At 39.0% G+C, this 17,763-nt stretch overlaps 1 protein-coding gene across 1 annotated transcript in view; it reads left to right on the plus strand.

Annotated features, from left to right (window-relative positions):
- Nucleotides 1-17,763, plus strand: part of FBXL4 (F-box and leucine rich repeat protein 4) — a 64,839-nt gene that overhangs the window by 36,509 nt on the left and 10,567 nt on the right. The window contains exons 5-6 of the mRNA XM_018567568.1: nt 8,576-8,789; nt 16,754-16,825. Of these exons, the coding sequence (XP_018423070.1) occupies nt 8,576-8,789; nt 16,754-16,825 (286 nt within the window). The remainder of the gene's footprint in view (nt 1-8,575; nt 8,790-16,753; nt 16,826-17,763) is intronic.

Consider the following 17,763-nt stretch of genomic DNA (forward strand, 5'->3'; position numbering starts at 1 on the left):
CACCAAAATAAAGCACGGAATCATTCAAATTTCAAAAGTAAACTACAGTAATTAGGTTTTATAGACTAATTTTTTATATTTATAATTCCTTATCTGGTTAGGTGCAATTTCGTTTAATGTCTATACAGTAAACTGTTATTTTTGACAATTAGCTAATAAGAATCACAAAAAGGAGGCACTCTGCTGACTTGACATGCCTAACATCCCACTGTATTCTGGGATAATATCCTTTATTAGGGACTACAAATACATTATATATGTTTGTGGACACATGACCATCACGCCTTTATGAATTTGCTGGACAACCCAACTTAAAACTATTAGCATAGTTTTGATATTTTTGAGTCTAGGGGAATGTGTGCGCATTCAGCAGAAAAAAAAAAAATTGTGAGGTCAGATACCGATGTTGAATTGAGAGACCTGGCTTGCAGTTGGCATTCCAATTCATCCTGTAGATGTTCATTGGGCTTTAGGTCAGGGCTCTGTGTGAGGCCACTCAAGTCTCCCCACACCGAACTCATTAATACACCATGCCTTTATGGACCTGTCTTGGTTCATAGATTCACAGTCATGCTGGGGCATAAAAGGGGCTACCCCAAACTGTTGTCACAAGGTTGAAAGCACTTAGTTGTCTAAAATGACTGTGTACTGCATGCTTTAGCATTAGCAGCACCCTTTACTGGGAACACATGGCTCAATAATTTGGAAGGGTGTCTACATACTTTTGGCCATATTGTGTATAGAATGTGTGTGTTTGTGTTGGAGGTGGTGTATCCACAGAGGGGCTTTTGTGTTGGTGCCCAGAAACTATTAAAGTTATCCTAGTGTAAATTAATTCTGTTTTTACATGTTGCTTATCACACAGGCTAAGTTAAGTTCTAAATTGTCACAATCTCTTAATGTTTTGTCTGTTATTATATTGTATACTGTATTATTATTATTTCCAATGTGTTAGAATATTTTCCATCAAAATTACATATTGTGAGAACTTTAAATGCTCCTAACTGACTCTAGGATTTTTTACTTGCAGTAGGATGGGGAGTGGGGCTTGACAGAGAGTTACCAGTCTATCTTTTTTTGGGGGGGGGGTTTATGTTGTATTAAATTTGGTGGAATCATACATGGCACATGGCACATGTCCTATTGTCATAAATGCACAACATTGCTTACATTGGACAACATTATTTATGTTACTGTCCATAATTAAATAAAGTTTTTAGGCATGTTGAATTTAATTTATTAAAGTGTCTGAGGCAGAAACTGGTGAAGACAGTCTGGCTTCATCGCGACCCCTCAGTAGAAATTGTTTTAAAAATGGGCTGTTGTAGAATAAGGTATTACATCTGACTGGTTACCTGAAGAAATACAGGCTGCATATGAGCAGATTATCTTACTCAATGATGTTGATTTACAAACAATGGAACAAACAAAGCCAGAGCAAAGCGTGAGCAGGTACAAGTAGCAACCAATCAGATTTCTTACATTTAAAAGAGAAAATTGCGTTGGCTGCCATGGATCTGCTCCATATTGGCTTTACTTTACTTTCCTCCATTTTATTTTATAAATCATCTCTTTTATTGATAAATAAGGTCCATTACACAATTTTTCTGGACCATTGAGCATTATCATTTTGTATCTGTAGAAAATAAGTCAAGGCAACTGGACTTGCTATATTTTTCAAGTCCAGTTACCTTGACTTTACAGGTATACCATGACCTGGATGAATGAGAAACTTCACAGACATATTATCATTTTGTGCAGTTTATATGCAGCGTACAGTTTTTGTCAAGTCTACACCAAGTCAACATTTTCTTTGTTTATGAATGTTACATTGCTGCATATGTTATATGTGCAAAGTGTATATTCACACTAAATATCTAGCAAAACCACAATCATTTCTTTATGTCTGACATGCTAAACATGTTAAAAAAAAAATAATGGCTGGCTAAGCAAACAGATGTAAATGAAAATCTGTTTTTGCCTTCTAATACTTCTTCCATCAGCCTGTAATATTATAAAGTGTTTACGGTGCAGGTTTCCCCAGGGCAGCATATTACTTGAGGGCTTTATCTATTTCTCTTATTATTGAGCAAAAAACTATCATTTGAATTTACAAGCAGAGTTATGAGACCCACCAGAGCTGTCATTTTCAAGACCAAGCTGAGTAGTGCTTTGCAAGTAAAAACCACATATAGGAAGCACAGTAAAAATGTGCAATTGGCAGCCTTAAATAAAGAACGACAAGGTCTAGGAAGTGTGATCACACCATGAGTGTCTTCATGACAGGAGATAGGAAGGTAAGCATTACACCTTTGCTAATTAATTCTTTGACAGGTTTCTCTGTTGCACAAGGGATTAGTTTAAAAAAAAAATCCTAGTCCATATATTAGCATATTTACCTACTGACCCCCACACTAAATTGATGTTCAGTTCTCAGAGTAAGCATGCTGTTTACCTGAACTTTCATCCTAGCTTTACACAATGGTGTCTTCACACTCTTTTATCCATTGATATACTGGCACAGCTTTAATAAAAAAAGAAATAGACTTTATATCTGTATTTTGCCATTCAGATGAGGAATATTAAGGTCCTTATATTTAGTATAAAAAGACATAAAAATTAGGGCTGTTCAGATACCAGTGCCGATACTCGGCATTTTCAAGAGAACTACCAGGGTTGCAGCTGCGACTGGGCTCTGGCGCTCCACCACTGTCCTGAAATCATTAGTCTGTATTGTTTTAGAAAAACTGTCACAGGGCAATAAACAAAAATGTGTCACTACTTGTATCTGTGAATACTTGGACAAGTATCAGTACTTGTACTTGAAAAAATGGTATCGGTGCATCATATATATATGTATCATATAAAAATTTTTCTCTAGTGTAGTCTTGGAGCTGGAAATGTATTTGTACATGTACTTGGTATCTGAACATCCCTAATAAAAAATAGTTATCCAGTTGCATGGTTGATAAGACTGAACAAAAAATGATGGCCATCAGGTTCTGCCTTCCATTTCCAGAAGTCTAAACCGGTAATAGTAACAACTTATAACTACTAGATATAAAGGTTAAGGGCCTGTTCACACCAAAATCGGAAGGAAATCGCAAGTCTGGTGATTTGCAGTTTCACCCTCCATTGACTTCCGTTCCATTAAATTTTTTTTCCTTTCTTGCTAATCCTTTTTTTTTTTTTTAAATTAACATGTTCTGAGTGGACAAGCATCTATGACTTCATCGCACTGCAATGGAACAAATCGCATCAGCATAAACTGGCCCAATTGACAACCATTCGTTTGTCATTACCCTTGCGTTAGCATCTTTTGAAAAATGGATCGCAACACATGAGATCTGGTGTGAATGGGGTCTTAAGATATGATGAGTGATGGGTAAGATATCAGCAGATATTGGTTGGTACAGCCAGTCAGGTGTCTTTTTTTTGTTTTTTTTAACCATAGCAAGATGGCTATGATGCTAAATGTTAATGTAGGGGAACCCCAGAAATAAAAATGCATGTAAGTGCATTAAATGAATAGACAGACCACAGACCGTTCTTAAAAATCTTAAAGGAGAACTATGAGGTGAGTGCTTTTCACTCACCTCATAGTTCTAGCCGACCTGTGACAATGAGACTGTCACAGGTCGGCTCAGTAGATCGGGAAGTGAGTGAACACATACCAGCGTTCGCTCTCTTCTCAATCCTGTCACAGCTCTCTGCCATGACAGGGGAGGGACTGGATTCCCCGCTCCGATCCTCCAACGCTGACTGGCAGAGGGGCGGATACAGCTGGCTCTGCCTCTAGATAGGCAGAGCCAGCTGTCACTCACGCAGCTGGGTGGATCCAGACATAATTGTCGGGATCCGCTTCAGCTGCGGCGTTTTAGTATACCGCGAGCTGTAGCTCACGGTATACTGAGCTTAGGGTGACGGGAGGACGCTAGTTTGTGTCCTCCCGTTACCCTAAGGAGAACTATGGGGAAAAGCCCTAACCCCATAGTTCTCCTTTAACCATTAATACAGTTTATTTTATTTTTTTAAACCTTCTAAAAGTGTTAAGGGGTTCCCTTACTGTATTCAAGGAATCCCAGTCATCCAAATGGCAACATCACTTCCTGTGTAGGGGTGTTCATGTTGCCTGAGAAACCTGTAATGGATAGCCTGACATTATCTGTTAACTGTACAGCATGAGCACACACGTCTGTAGTATCTTCTCAGCAGCACTTACACAAAGGTGACACTGCATCCATTGTATTGCTGTGTATAATTGTCATCATTAAAATGGAAGTTAATATCTGGCAGGATCCACAGGTAAGATTATAAAAGAGACAGAAAGCAAAAAATAGGCTCTGCCACTGCAGCGGTACATTGGCTCAAACATCTGCAGTTGTGGATCTAAGGTTCACATACACTTTTAAGAATCTTATAGTGCCCAGTATTTAGATTGTATTTTGGGGATTATGTACTACCATATATTTAGGAATGGATCTTCCTCTTGTCCCACTGATCTTTATTAAAGGGTTCTGTACCTGTTCATAATACAAATAGAACAATTCTTCCCTCCCCTATTCAGGTTTGTCTTCTGTTTGTTAAATATTACTATAATACCAGAAGCTTTTTGTCTTGGTACTATTCCTTTCAATTTGGAAGTCATTAAGTGTTTTCTTAATTAAAAACAAGCTAGCATTACTGCTATTCTTTTCCTGTACCTGTCAACATGTCTTTAATACAGTACAGTATTTTGAAAGAATTCAATTACTCTGTGTGAAACTGGCAGCAAGAATTTATGACAAAGAAATTATATAATACTCCACATTGTTTTCTTATTCAAGTCAGTCTATGAATTTTGCACTTTTTTTAAAGAGGGGTGTAATTAAGAGATTGACTATAAAATTATTATTCGTGACATCAACACAGCATGATACCTATAAAACATCTTCTAGTACTCACATTATACAAGTACATTTTACTAAATATTTAGTCAGCTCTTATAAGGTTCACTTATTTCACAAAATGTTGCTATTATGTAATGCTTACAAATGTCCAGCCAGTTTAAATGTTGGGTGTCCAGGAAAGGAGCAGTAATAAGAATAAAGAGCGGTAAGAAGAGTAGATGATGCTTTCCAAGCTTCTAGGCCAGTTGATTTCTGCACTGTTCCCACACAATGCGATATATAGTTACATAGTATTTGAGGTTGAATAAAGACATGAGTCCATCAAGTCCAACCTATTGTGTGTATGCATTTATGTTTCAGCAGGTGTGTGCGTGTGTATTAGTCCAGGTGTCATTTTTCTCTTAGGCGTACCTGTACCCCTGTATATTATGGTCTCCGAGGAACTCGTCCAGGAGTTTCTTGAATGGGTCCACACTCTTAGCTGAGATCACTTCCTGTGGCAGCGAGTTCCAGACCTTAACCGCTCTGACTGTGAAGAACCCCTTGCGCCCTGTATGTTGAAACTTTTTTTTCCACCAATTTTTGGTTGTGCCCTCTGGTCTTTGTTACGGAGCTAACCGTAAACAGTTTGTTAATAATGTTGCTGTCACCCTTAAATAGTTTATACAAGAAGATCATGCCCCCCCTTTAATCTCCTAACCTCCAAAGAGAACATATTTAATTTTAACAACCTTGTTTCATAGTTAAGGTCCTCGAACCCCTTAATGAGTTTGGTTGCCCTCCTCTGGACTTTTTCCAGCTCAAGGACATCCTTTTTGAGTATTGGTGACCAAAACTGGACCGCATACTCCAGATGTGGCCGAACCAGTGATCTGTAAAGTGGCAAAATTATAGACTTGTCCCTGCAATACATTCCCTTCTTAATGCAAGACAGGACTCTGCTTACTTTGTTTACAGCAGTCTGCAAGCCATTCTTCAGTCTGCGGTCTATAATGACCCCCAAATCCTTCTCCGTTTCCGACTTTCCTAGTGGCACACCCATAAGTGTATAGTCCATTTGCCTATTTTTAACTCCAAGGTGCATTACCTTACATTTATCGACATTGAACTTCATCTGCCATACAGTTGCCCACTCCCCGATTTTCTCCAGGTCCTCCTGTAATGTTACAATGTCTGAATCCGTGTATATTACCCTCCGGATTTTCTTATCTTCAGCAAACACTGATATAGATCACTGAACCAATCATTTCATATGTCTGTGTATCCAGATGAATATCTGAGTATCTGAGACATTAAACTGTATGTATTTCAATAATATAACAGGGAAATGAAGAAGAACTCCAGGCAACACTTGTATTCACCCTTGCAGTGGGGCTACCCCCATTCTTGAATGTTTCAGGTGTAATGAAAAGAGAATTACTTGAATGTTTCAGGTGTACTTAAATGTTCTTTTCTTTATCGTCCATTGAGGGACACAGGGATGTAGTAATTCCTAAAAATGTGGGTTATATGCTACCACTCACAGGAGGTTTGGACGCTGGCAAACAGAAAAACCATTAAAGGCCACCCCCCAAATAACTCCGTCTCTAGCTGTCATGCCTAAGTTTTTTTTTTTTGAGTGTATCATTTTCCTCAGTTCTGCTGAGAAAAAGCCTTTTTAACCTTCTTTATTTTTTCTTCAGTCAAGCTGCTCGGCATACTGTAGATTCATTTTTTTTATTTCGGTAACTTCGGTCAAGACTTAAGAACACTGGTCTCTACACAGCACCTATCTGGCTCTGCAAATCCTCAGCAAAAGGAGGCCATACCCTGACCCTACTGTATGGGAAGATTGCAGGCTTGCCTGGAATGTGTCCTTTAGCCATTGGGTTGTGCATTGAAGCACTGTCCAAACCTTTGTATACTTTTATCTGTGGAATGGTTTCACGTTCCAGAGCCATGGCACAGCCTCTGGTGTGACCCAGTCACATATTAAGTTGGCCTCTGGAAATGGCAAGGGTAGCATAGAATGTGACCTTTGAGAACTGGGCTCTGCATTGTGGCTATTTCCACACTTTTGTTTACTGTGTTAATTTGCTTGAGAGAGCTCTCTAGGTCAAAAGACGTGGCACAGCCTTCCGGTGTGCCCTCATCTCTTAAGTGTGACCTACTGAGCAAGGCTGGGCAGACTGAAGCACCAGGAATTACCTCACCATTGGATACTATTTGTAAAAATTTTAATTGCGGTAAGGCTGAGGAATTGAGTGATGATGTCATCTGGTAGGTGAATTGCTGTGCTTGTGCTTACTGTTCTCTTTCCCACCATTCGGCCTAGAGGAAGCACCATCCTCCTCTTGCTCCTGAAGAATAAAGTGGATCTCCGGTCCCTGGTTCCGTTCCACTGCCTATCTACAGGGGGTCACTTCTGGCTGTCTAAAACCTCATCAGCACCGCTGCCCAGGTTTGTGAGTACTTGAGGCCTTCCCTCACAATGGGCCTAGCGGTGGACTGCCGTAAGTGCAGTATGTCTTCTCACAGACATACTGAGAGCAGTCCTGCTTTAATTGGTCACCTCAGCCCACAGTTCCCTAAGGGTTCTGGGGGCATTTTTCCTGGTATGATGGTTAGAGGTGGGGTTATATGGGGGTCTCCTTTGCAGCTCCAGTCTCGGAGCCCCTGGATAGTGGAACAGGTGCGCAGGGACATAGAGAAGCACATTGCCATGATAAGTAGGGTCAGTCTCTGCCTTGCTGATGAGTCTGAGGCAGGAAGCAGGCACGTGTTTGTAATGCACAGGAGGCAGAGTTTGGTGCCTATAAGATATGGTTTTTCAGGCCAATTAGGTCCATCGCTTGTCTTTTTTTGACACAGACAGGTTTCTACCCAAATGTACTATGTGGGGCTGCCAAGGCTTAAAAATAATCTTTCAGTTGGAGATAAAAGTCTCCCACATTATGTCACCTCCTAGTGGAGTTTTATCAAGGATGAGTTTTCAAACTATTCTTGCCAGCACCAGTAGTGTTACCAAAAACAAATATTGATGCTGTGATACTTTTAGTATATTAAATTCTGACAATTGCAGTGGTAAATGAGAAATGTGGGGTTATTTTCCTTCTAAATTTGCTTCTCATGCATTTTGAGCATGTTTGAGCTGTGCTAATAAAAAGCACACCTTGTCTATTCTGTACAAAAAAAAAAAAATACAACCAAGCTGTAAATTCTTTCTGGGGTTTTCATCACCTATCTACTTGTCAAGTCTATGTTATTCTACAATGATCCAGTATTGCCCCTTTTATCAAATATTCTTTATAACACCTGTCTGTCAGGAGAGAGAGATAAGGGGGCTGCCATTGCTAAACTCCTCCTAAAAATGTTAGGCAACTAACATTGTCAGAAATAAAGGCCAGCAATGGCGCCCTACATGTTTTTGTTGTTGCAGGGTTACTTAAAGAAAAATTGGGATGCTTTAACGCATCAGCTTACGCGTTATTTATCAAATATAAGGTACAGTTAACTATTTGTGTTTTCATTTGATTCCAGGGGTTGATGTGTTGCAATACTGTGCTGGCAAATGTCTTAACATTTGAGAACTTGCATGCATTTCATATTATCAAAATGAATAAAACTTCACCACCATCTTTGTTATACTAATATGTAGCTATGGTAAAAAGTACCTTCAATTTGTCCAACCTTCTGTTCTTTCCTAGACTGTTAAAAGTGTGTGGCTCGGAACTTGTGCGCCTGGAGCTGGCCTGTGGCCACTTTTTAAATGAAGCATGCCTGGAAGTCATTGCAGAGATGTGTCCAAATCTTCAGGAATTAAATCTCTCCTCTTGTGATAAGCTGCCACCTCAGGCTTTCAGCCATATCTCTAAACTCTGTGGATTAAAGCGCCTTGTACTTTACCGCACAAAAATAGAGGTAAAGACGGTTTTCCTTTTTAATTTTAACTAGGTGAATGCATTTATCACATTATGTTTGTGTGTAGAGCAACAGAAAAATGTCTGGAAAAATGTTCAGCCTATAACATAACCAGTCTCAGTGAATTAAAATGAACTTTGCAACTTGGCAAACAAACCTCTGTGTATATAGTGTATAATACCATTGGATGCTTGACTTTGTGCACTTTGCAATCTTGTATTCAACTTTGGGACATTCATTTTATTTTAAATGACATAAAATAAGAGTGTCTTTCTGTTTCAAATAACAGAGCTGAAGGAATTGCTATCTTACCTAAAACAATATATTTATTGTGCACTATACTGTTAAAATAAAATACTTCTCCTTTACTACTGTCACCATAACACCATAACAGTGAAGAAAATAATTATTTGATCCCCTGCAGATTTTGTAGGTTTGCCCACTTACAAATATCAACCAAAAATCCAGAAAAAACAAATGATACAAATGTTATAAATTGAGTTGCAGTTCAGTGAGTAAAATAAGTATTTAATCCCCAAGCAAAACATGACTTAGTACTTGGTGGAGAAACCATTGTTGGCAAGCACAGCGGTAAGACTTTTTTTGTAGTTGGTTACCAGGTTTGCACACATCTCAGGAGGGATTTTGGTCCGCTCTTCTTTACAGATCTTTTCTAAATCCTTAAGGTTTCTTGGCTGTTGCTTGGCAACTCGAAGTTTGAGCTCCCTCCATAAATTTTCTATAGGATTAAGGTCTGGAGACTGGCTAGGTCACTCCATGACCTTAATGTGCTTCTTCTGGAGTCACTGCTTTGTTGCCTTGGCGGTATGTTTTGGGTCTATGTCATGCTGAAAGACTCATCTTCAGTGTTCTGGCTGAGGGAAGGAGGTCCTCATACAATACATGGGCCCCGTCCATTGGCCCCTTAATGCGGCAAAGTCGGCCTGTACCTTTTTAGCAGAGAAACAGCCCCAAAGCATAATGTTTCCACCTCCGTGCTTGACTGTAGGGATGGTGTTCTTAGGGTCATAGTCAGCATTTTTCTTCCTCCAAAACACGGCGAGTTGAGTTAATGCCAAAGAGCCCAATTTTGGTCTCATCTCACCAAAGCACTTTCTCCCAATCCTTCTCTGAATCATTTAGATGTTCATTGGCAAACTTCAAATGGGCCTGTACATGTGCCTTCTGGAGGAGGGGGACCTTGCAGGCGCTGCAAGATCTCAATCCATGGCGGTGTATTGTGTTACCAATGTTTTGTTTGGTGACTGTGGTCCCAACTGCCTTGAGATCAATCACAAGCTCCTCCTGTGTAGTTCTAGGCTCATCCCTCACTTTTCTCATGATCATCCTTACCCCATGAGGCGAAATCTTGCATGGAGCTCCAGACCGGTGGCGATTGATGGTTATTTTGCATTCCTTCCATTTGCGAATAATCGCTCCAACAGTTGTTTCCTTCTCACCAAGCTTCTTGCTGATAGTGTTGTAGCCCATTCCAGCCTTGTGCAGGTCTACAATCTTGTCCCGAACGTCCTTTGACTGCTCTTTGGTCTTGCCCATGGTGGTGAGGTTTGAATGGAAGAAAGAGATTCTGTGGACAGGTGTCTTTTTATATACATAACAAGTTGTCGTTAGGAGCACCTTCACGAATTGACAGGACTAATCTGTGTACCACATAGTCAGTCAGTGGGAGCCAGAATTAATGTTGGTTGGTAGGCGATCAAAAACTTATTTAACTCACTGATCTCCAACTCAATTTATAACATTAGTATCATGTGTTTTTTCTGGATTTTTGGTTGATATTCTGTTTATGATAAAAATGATAGACCTTTTATTTCTTTGTAAGTGGGCAAACTTACAAAATCTGCAGGGGATCAAATAATTACTTTCCTCACTGTATATCTTGTGTCAGATACCATGACACTTCAGTGTTCTGCTGTGCCAACTTTCATATAATGCAGTGTGATGTGTCTCAGCACTAGTACCTCTGCCATACAAACAGTAGATAAACCATCTCTCTTCTCTCTCTATGCTTATTTTGGGGCAACTCCGATTCCCCTTAGGAGGATCCCTGCTAATTGGTTGATTATACCTGGGATTATACCCAGGTTCTCTGGTTTCTGCTGCTTTTCCAGTGGCCCTAACCATTTCTGTATTCCTGACCTCACTGTGGCCTTAGTCAATCCTCCTTCCCCATTTTCTATCATTTATTGAGGGACACGGCTCTGACGAAGTTTGAGACATAGGGTTATGTTGCTGTCTCCAGAAGAAATGGACACTAGGCAAAAAAATGTAAAGCCTGTCACTTTAAGGACATAACCCCTCCCACCTGCTAGTTTTGCTTAGTGCCCTTAGGAGAATGGATGTCTCCTTCTCTTCTGGTTTATTATTTTAGTTTATTTTGTTTCTTTGTTGAAGATTCTACTACCAAGAGCTGCTAGTTGATTCATACCAGCTATTATTGAGTTCTGGAAGTTTCTCTAGCTAGCCAACAAAATTGAGAGATTAATTCCATATATGTTAAATCCTGAAAGTTTCACTTGTCATGAAGCAGGTTGCTTCTAGTCTCAGTACTTACACTTTGTCCTGCGGTGGTCCTGTGTTTCTATTTTAACATTTAATGGTCAGGCCAGTATTATCTGGGGATTCCTGTTATGTTGGGAACAGGGCCATGGAGTCATGAGTAAAAAATGTATTTAACTCTTCTTTAAAAGGTTGGGTGTTTTTCCTTCCTTTTATATTTTACTTGGGCTGTATGCTTTTAGACTCCTATTTGTCGAAATGCTTTTATGTGGAGTTTGACTGATTTTTGTTAACTTTCCCTCCGTCTCTTTAAGAGGCCAGGACTTCGATTTGATGACACACTTGTTTCTATCTACTGCACATGTGCGAGTATGTGCAGTCCCTTTTTCTGGTTTCCTCAGAGTGGTGTAGTGCATTGCTATCAGCGGTGAATGTTGTTTCAACTTTGCTTCCTTTTATATCTGCTTTTAATCTCAATTTAATGTTGCTTATTGGGGAAAACAGAGAGAGTGGTTGCTGTACCTCATATTTTTTTTAATGATTGTTATTGGGAGTATTATTGTGTCGAATGTATCGATTTAGACACAATGGCAGAATGACTGGTAGAACAGACTGCCATTAGCAAGGCACTCTGTGAAAGTGATTTTTTTTTCCTTTCCTTTCCTATTCTGTGTCTTACTACTAGTTTTAGTCAGAAATGTATGCCATTGGTGTCACTGCTGTTTCTAGTTCTTCCAGTCACACGTGTCCTGTACATTACAAGGCCTCTGAGGTGTTGCTATGGTGACCTGTGCTTGTTATACTTTATATAGTTCACAAGTTGGCCACATGGGGGAGCTCTCCTATTTATTTCTGCTCAGGCCTATTGGGGAAAAAAACAGTTACTGTTTATTTCCTTCCTCTTTTTCTCCCTGGATACTGATGTAGTTTTGTTTAAAAAAACATCATCAGTTACGGTCCTTATTTCCCAGACTTTGGATACTTTGGAGCTCAATGTCTAGATGGTGCTGCGGACATTAGAGGACTTCGGGTGGATTCTGAACATCGATAAGTCATCCCTAGTTCCGTCACATCACTTTGGGTCTTCTCTTGGATACCCTTAAAGCAAAAGTATTCCTTCCTCAGAACAAAATATTGAAGTTGTGAGATCAAGTTCGTCACTTTGATACCATCGCCGTTCTTCTCTGAAAACCTTTATGAGCATATTGTGATTGATGTCAACCCTTGAAGCAGTTTATTTTCGTTGGTGTGAGTCCTTGGGGTGTTTCTTCAATTTGGGGTGGTCAACGTTAAGCTTTAGTACCATAAAGGGTCAGATATCTGCCTTGCCAGTCCCTTTTCCAGCATCCTCTTCCTTCTAATTCCTTGATTCATAGTTCATAGGGAATTGCACATGTTAGGTCTCCTCTTCCTCTGTGGGATTTGAACTTGGATAAGTTCAAAAGGAGAGTTTTGTAGAACAGATAAAACCAAGTAATTTTTATGTCTTTATTATTCAAAAAGGTTGCTTTAATTGTGTCCGTTGCCTCAGCTAGAAGGGTTTCCGAGTTGTCTGCTTTGTTTTGTTAAATACCCTATTGGTTCTTTATAAGAACAAGGTGGTTTTAAGAGCACAGGTTTTCTTTTTTACCCAAGGTGGTTTTGGCTTTTTTAAAGACATTGAAGACATTGTTTTACCTCACTTTGTCCAGCTCCTGTTCATTTTAAGGAAATGTATCTCTCTCATTTTTTGCATGTTGTGCGGGCTGTTAAAGTATCGGAATGCCTAAAGAGAGCTGTGGCTGACAAATAAACGCCATTTGTTCAACCTAAGGGCTTGTTCACACCAAATGCAGACCAGATCTGCATGAGTTTCTGCACACGCAGTGGGTTTTGCCACGTTTTTGATGCGCTCCAGGCCATTTTGGTAAAAAATATATATTTTTAGTTTAGAATGGGCTTTCAGTGCTTTTCAGGGTGTTTGCATGCGTTTTTGATGCATTTGCATGCATTCCAGAGCAGGTAAAATAGGCCTTGCTGCAGTTTTTTTATATGCTCTGGAACTGAATGCTGCGGTGTGAACTAGAGCCCAAAATACCATTGGAATAAATTGCACACAGTTTTGATCCGGTCTGTAACTGTTCTGCTCCTGGAACGCGCTTGGTGTGAACAAGGTCTAAAGGTCCTAGAAGAGGTTGTTCAGCTTCTACCGTAGATCCGCTATTTCTTAGTGGAGTCATCAGGTTGTCATTCAAGCTTATGAATTGCAGGATAAGGGTCCCCATTTTCCTGTCTCTGCTCATTCTTCTAGGGCAGTTAGTACTTTTTGGGCTTTTTTCAGAATCGAGCTTCTGTTATTCAAATTGCAAGGTCACAACTTGGTCTTCTGTTCACACTTTTGCTAAGTTTTTTAAAGATGATGTTTCTGTCTGTTTTTTGATGCTAGTTTTCGCAGAAGGGTTCTTCAAGAGGCTGTTTTGAATATTTGAGCTGGTTCTTATAGTTATGCTGGTGCCCGCCTATCTGTTTTGGATTGCCTTTGAACGTCCCTACATCTCAGAATTCTTCAGAGCTGTGTCCCTCAATGGACAATAGAGAAAATAGGTTTTTGTTCTTACCGTAAACATGGGTCTCTCCCCTCATTTTCTTTCATACTGCTTGCTACAACTGGTAGGTGTGAGGTGGAAGAGGTTATGTCCTTAAAGTGGCAGGCTTTAAATGTTTGGCCTAGTGTCCATTTCTCCTGGAGGCGGCAGCAGAACCCTATGTCTCAGAATTCTTCAGAGCTGCGTCCTTCAATGGACTCTAAGAAAGGGATTTGATGGTAAGAACAACATCCTGTTTTCGTTCAGGACAGGTGTCCTCTCATGGTGCCTATTGAGTGAGGAATGTCAAGGCTAACATCTGAACATTCTTTACTGGAACATTATTTTATACAGTTCAGTAAAAAAAACAGCAGCAACTCTTCCTTAAGTTTAAGTATCAGTCTCACATGGTGTTTGAAGTTTCCACAGCAACACTTTCTTTAGAGCTGCTTACTTCTCAATCCCATCAATGACTCTCCCTCTGACTACCCAGGAGAGCCCATGAACACTCATTATTTATATATTTTACACTTGTGTTCCCATATATTTTTATTTCTTCCTTGTGCATACTAGATTTCATGTGTTGGATTCATGTATTGAATAGTCACCAACCTTACCATAGAACTGCTCCTAGAGCTGTCCTGGCCTCTACATAGGAGTTTTGGAACAGGATATTATCTAGTCATTCCTGAGTACATTTTATTTTGTGAATAGTTCATTTGTACTGCAAAAGTCAAATAATAGCCCACACTATTCAGTAATGAGTTCAGTGGAACACACTACCTAAATATTGAATTTATTTTTGTTCCTTTTCTTTGTTCAATACAATGTTCCTAGCCGTGTAAATACCAGGCTTTAAATTGTTGCTGATTGTGAACAATGTGTTTGTTTTACTATTTGGTTGGTGGTACACTGTCCTTTTAACTCCCATTGGGTCTTTGACTTTGCATTTCAAAGGCATTGCTGGGTTCTTTAAGCTTCCATGCCTTTTTGTAGCACTATTGTCATCATGGATATATTGAGTATCTCATGTCTTAGGTCTTTTTAAACATTTAGGTATCAATTGTGAAAAGTATCTGTCTGTACAGGTGAAACTCGAATAATTAGAATATTGTGCAAAGTTCATTTATTTCACTAATGCAACTTAAAAGGTGAAACTAATATATGAGATAGACTCATTACATGCAAAGCAAGATAGTTCAAGCTATGATTAGTCATAATTGTGATGATTATGGCTAACAGCTCATGAAAACCCCAAGAACCCCAAATCCATAACTTCGAAAAAGTAGATTATTACATGCAATCAATAAAAAAGGATTGTACATAGAACAATATCGGACCTCTGAAAAGTACAAGCATGCATATGTACTCAGTACTTGGTTTGGGCCCCTTTTGCAGCACTTACTGCAATTACTTTTGCACGATATTCTAATTATTCGAGTTTCACCTGTATGTTTTAGGGGCTACTGTGTGTATGTGTATTTACCCACATTAAATAAAGCCCAAATGAACCCTCTAAATGTATTACTGTGATGCAGTCAGGATGCATATACATTATTATGCCTATTCTCTGCCTATTCTTATTGAAGTGCTGTAGTAAGGGTTTAAAAAAAACAAAAACCTTGAGAGACACTTGAGAAGTGGCCCATACATGCTCCCCAAACTCAAACTTATCAATAGCGCTGTTCATGGAGTGATGTTGATTAGACCAGTGTTCAGTGGGGTGTTGTGGACCACAGGAGAGCTTGTGTGTGAGAACCACAGCCCAACATTTCAATTTGTTGGCAGCAAGTGGTTTTTTTGTTTGTTTTTTTTTATTAGGCCCTTTAGCAATTATTAGACGCCATTTTTAAAAAGCCATATTTTTTACTGTATATGCAGCCTGACTGTATACAATAATAAATTAAGAGAGTTCAATTGAGTTTTTAATCCAAATTTCATTTAATGATTGTTCTTATCACTGAAAGTTGATTTCTGATCCATCTAGTTGCTGTGAGGTACTATTCTTTTGCATATTATCCACATTGCTTATTTGCTTTATTAAATAAACCTAAATGTTTGGGTAGTTGTACATGTGAGTTTCCTTTAGCAGAGACCTTTTCTAATGTTTGGACTATGCCCATTTATAGATTTTTATTTCTAATAATGGACTGTATTAGGGTAGTACAAGTGCAGTAATTCATACCCACCAATCAAAAATGATTTACTTTTCTGCCAGCAGTGAACTGGAATATATTTGGTTGCTCTGGGTTTCTACACGTTGCCTGTGGTTTTTGTACATTTTTATTGTTTTATTAAATAAGTGCAGAATTGTCTGCAGATTTTTTTCCTCCATAGTGCATGCTGCATAGAACAATTCTTGTACTTAGTGTCAGTATTGTAGAAGTGGGTAGACCTTCAAGTAGTATCCTTGTCAGCTCATTCAATCCTGAGTCTCAAAGGTCAGAAGCTTGATGCTGATTCTCTTCAGCCTTATTGGCATTTCTATCAGTCTTTGGATAAAGATGTCAAATATTCCATTGCCTGCTCTTCTGGGACGCTCTTGGGTATCTTCACTTATGACCTGGTCTCACTATATCTTTGAACTTAACCGTTCCTTTTAAAAGAAATCCTTTGGGAAAAGGTTGCCAAACTTAAAGGAAAATATCTCTTCAGGGGATAAGAAATCACTTCCAAAGTGACAGACATTTTGGTCTGTAATGATTTTTAGACTATAAATTAATCAATGTCCAGGATGCCTGGGGACTCATTAATTGACTTGTGTAATTTTTGTAAGGGAAACCTAAAGCTGCATTATAAGCAAGGCAGGTGATGACCTAATTGACCCTTTCTCTTTTTTTTTTTCTTTTCCAAATCTGCTTTTATATGATTCAATGGCAGCAAACAGCTCTACTTAGCATTCTTAACTTCTGCCCAGAGATACAGCACCTTAACCTCGGAAGCTGTGTTTTGGTAAGTACTTAAATGGTAGTTTTGGCTTTTACTGTTTTTTCCTTTTTTATTTTATTTCTTACTTTCAGATACAATTTAGATATTGTTGTTGCAATCTTTGGTGCCTGTTTATAACCGGTAAAAATGGCTAAATCACATTTTTTGTGGGGAACTATAATTTACAACTATTCTGACTATTAGAAAGGTTGTCTACAATATTTTTTTTTTAACAAACTAGGGGCAAAGAAGTCAAAATAATCTTAATTATTTTTCATAGGAATATAATGCTTACCCTTATCTGCTCACTCCTAGTATCACCATAGAGTGCTCAATCCACACACTCGTGTTTCAAGTTTGTAAGGCCAGGATCAGCAATTGCAGCATAAGACAAAAAAATAGTTATTATCTTCTTCCTGTGCATATCACAGATGCATATACAAGCGCTATACAGGGATAACACGTTTCAACCATGCAGGGTCTTTGTAAAAAGATCACCATAAAATGTTTCCTTCTCTTTCAAATACCCTTTACCTGGGTTAACTTTCCATCCATAAAAGTCCAAACCCAATCAGAAAGGATCGGGAGAGACAAGTAAGTGGGTATTTGAATGAAAAATAAACCATTTTCTGTTGCTTTGCCAAAGGCCCTGCATGATTGAAACGCGTTATTCCTGCATAGCCGTATAACGCTTTTTTATGCACCAGAAATATTGCCGTGAAGAAGAAAATAACGTTTTGATTTGATCTCATGCTGCAAGAGCTAATCATCTTGGACTTATAATCTTTATTCTTAGGTAGTCTTTTTAAAGTGGCAAACAATAACTGCCATCTGCCATTTCACTAGGAATTAATGCCATCCTAAACTTGACGTAAACCATTATCTTTAGTTGAGTGCAGCTAGGGTATTTCTCCATTTGTTGCTGCATTTCACTTGTTTTGTATTTTATGGGGGGGGGGGGG

The sequence above is a fragment of the Nanorana parkeri genome, unplaced genomic scaffold, assembly GCF_000935625.1.
Source record: "Nanorana parkeri isolate BGI_ZX_2015 unplaced genomic scaffold, ASM93562v1 scaffold1065, whole genome shotgun sequence".
In the NCBI taxonomy this organism is placed as follows: domain Eukaryota; kingdom Metazoa; phylum Chordata; class Amphibia; order Anura; family Dicroglossidae; genus Nanorana; species Nanorana parkeri.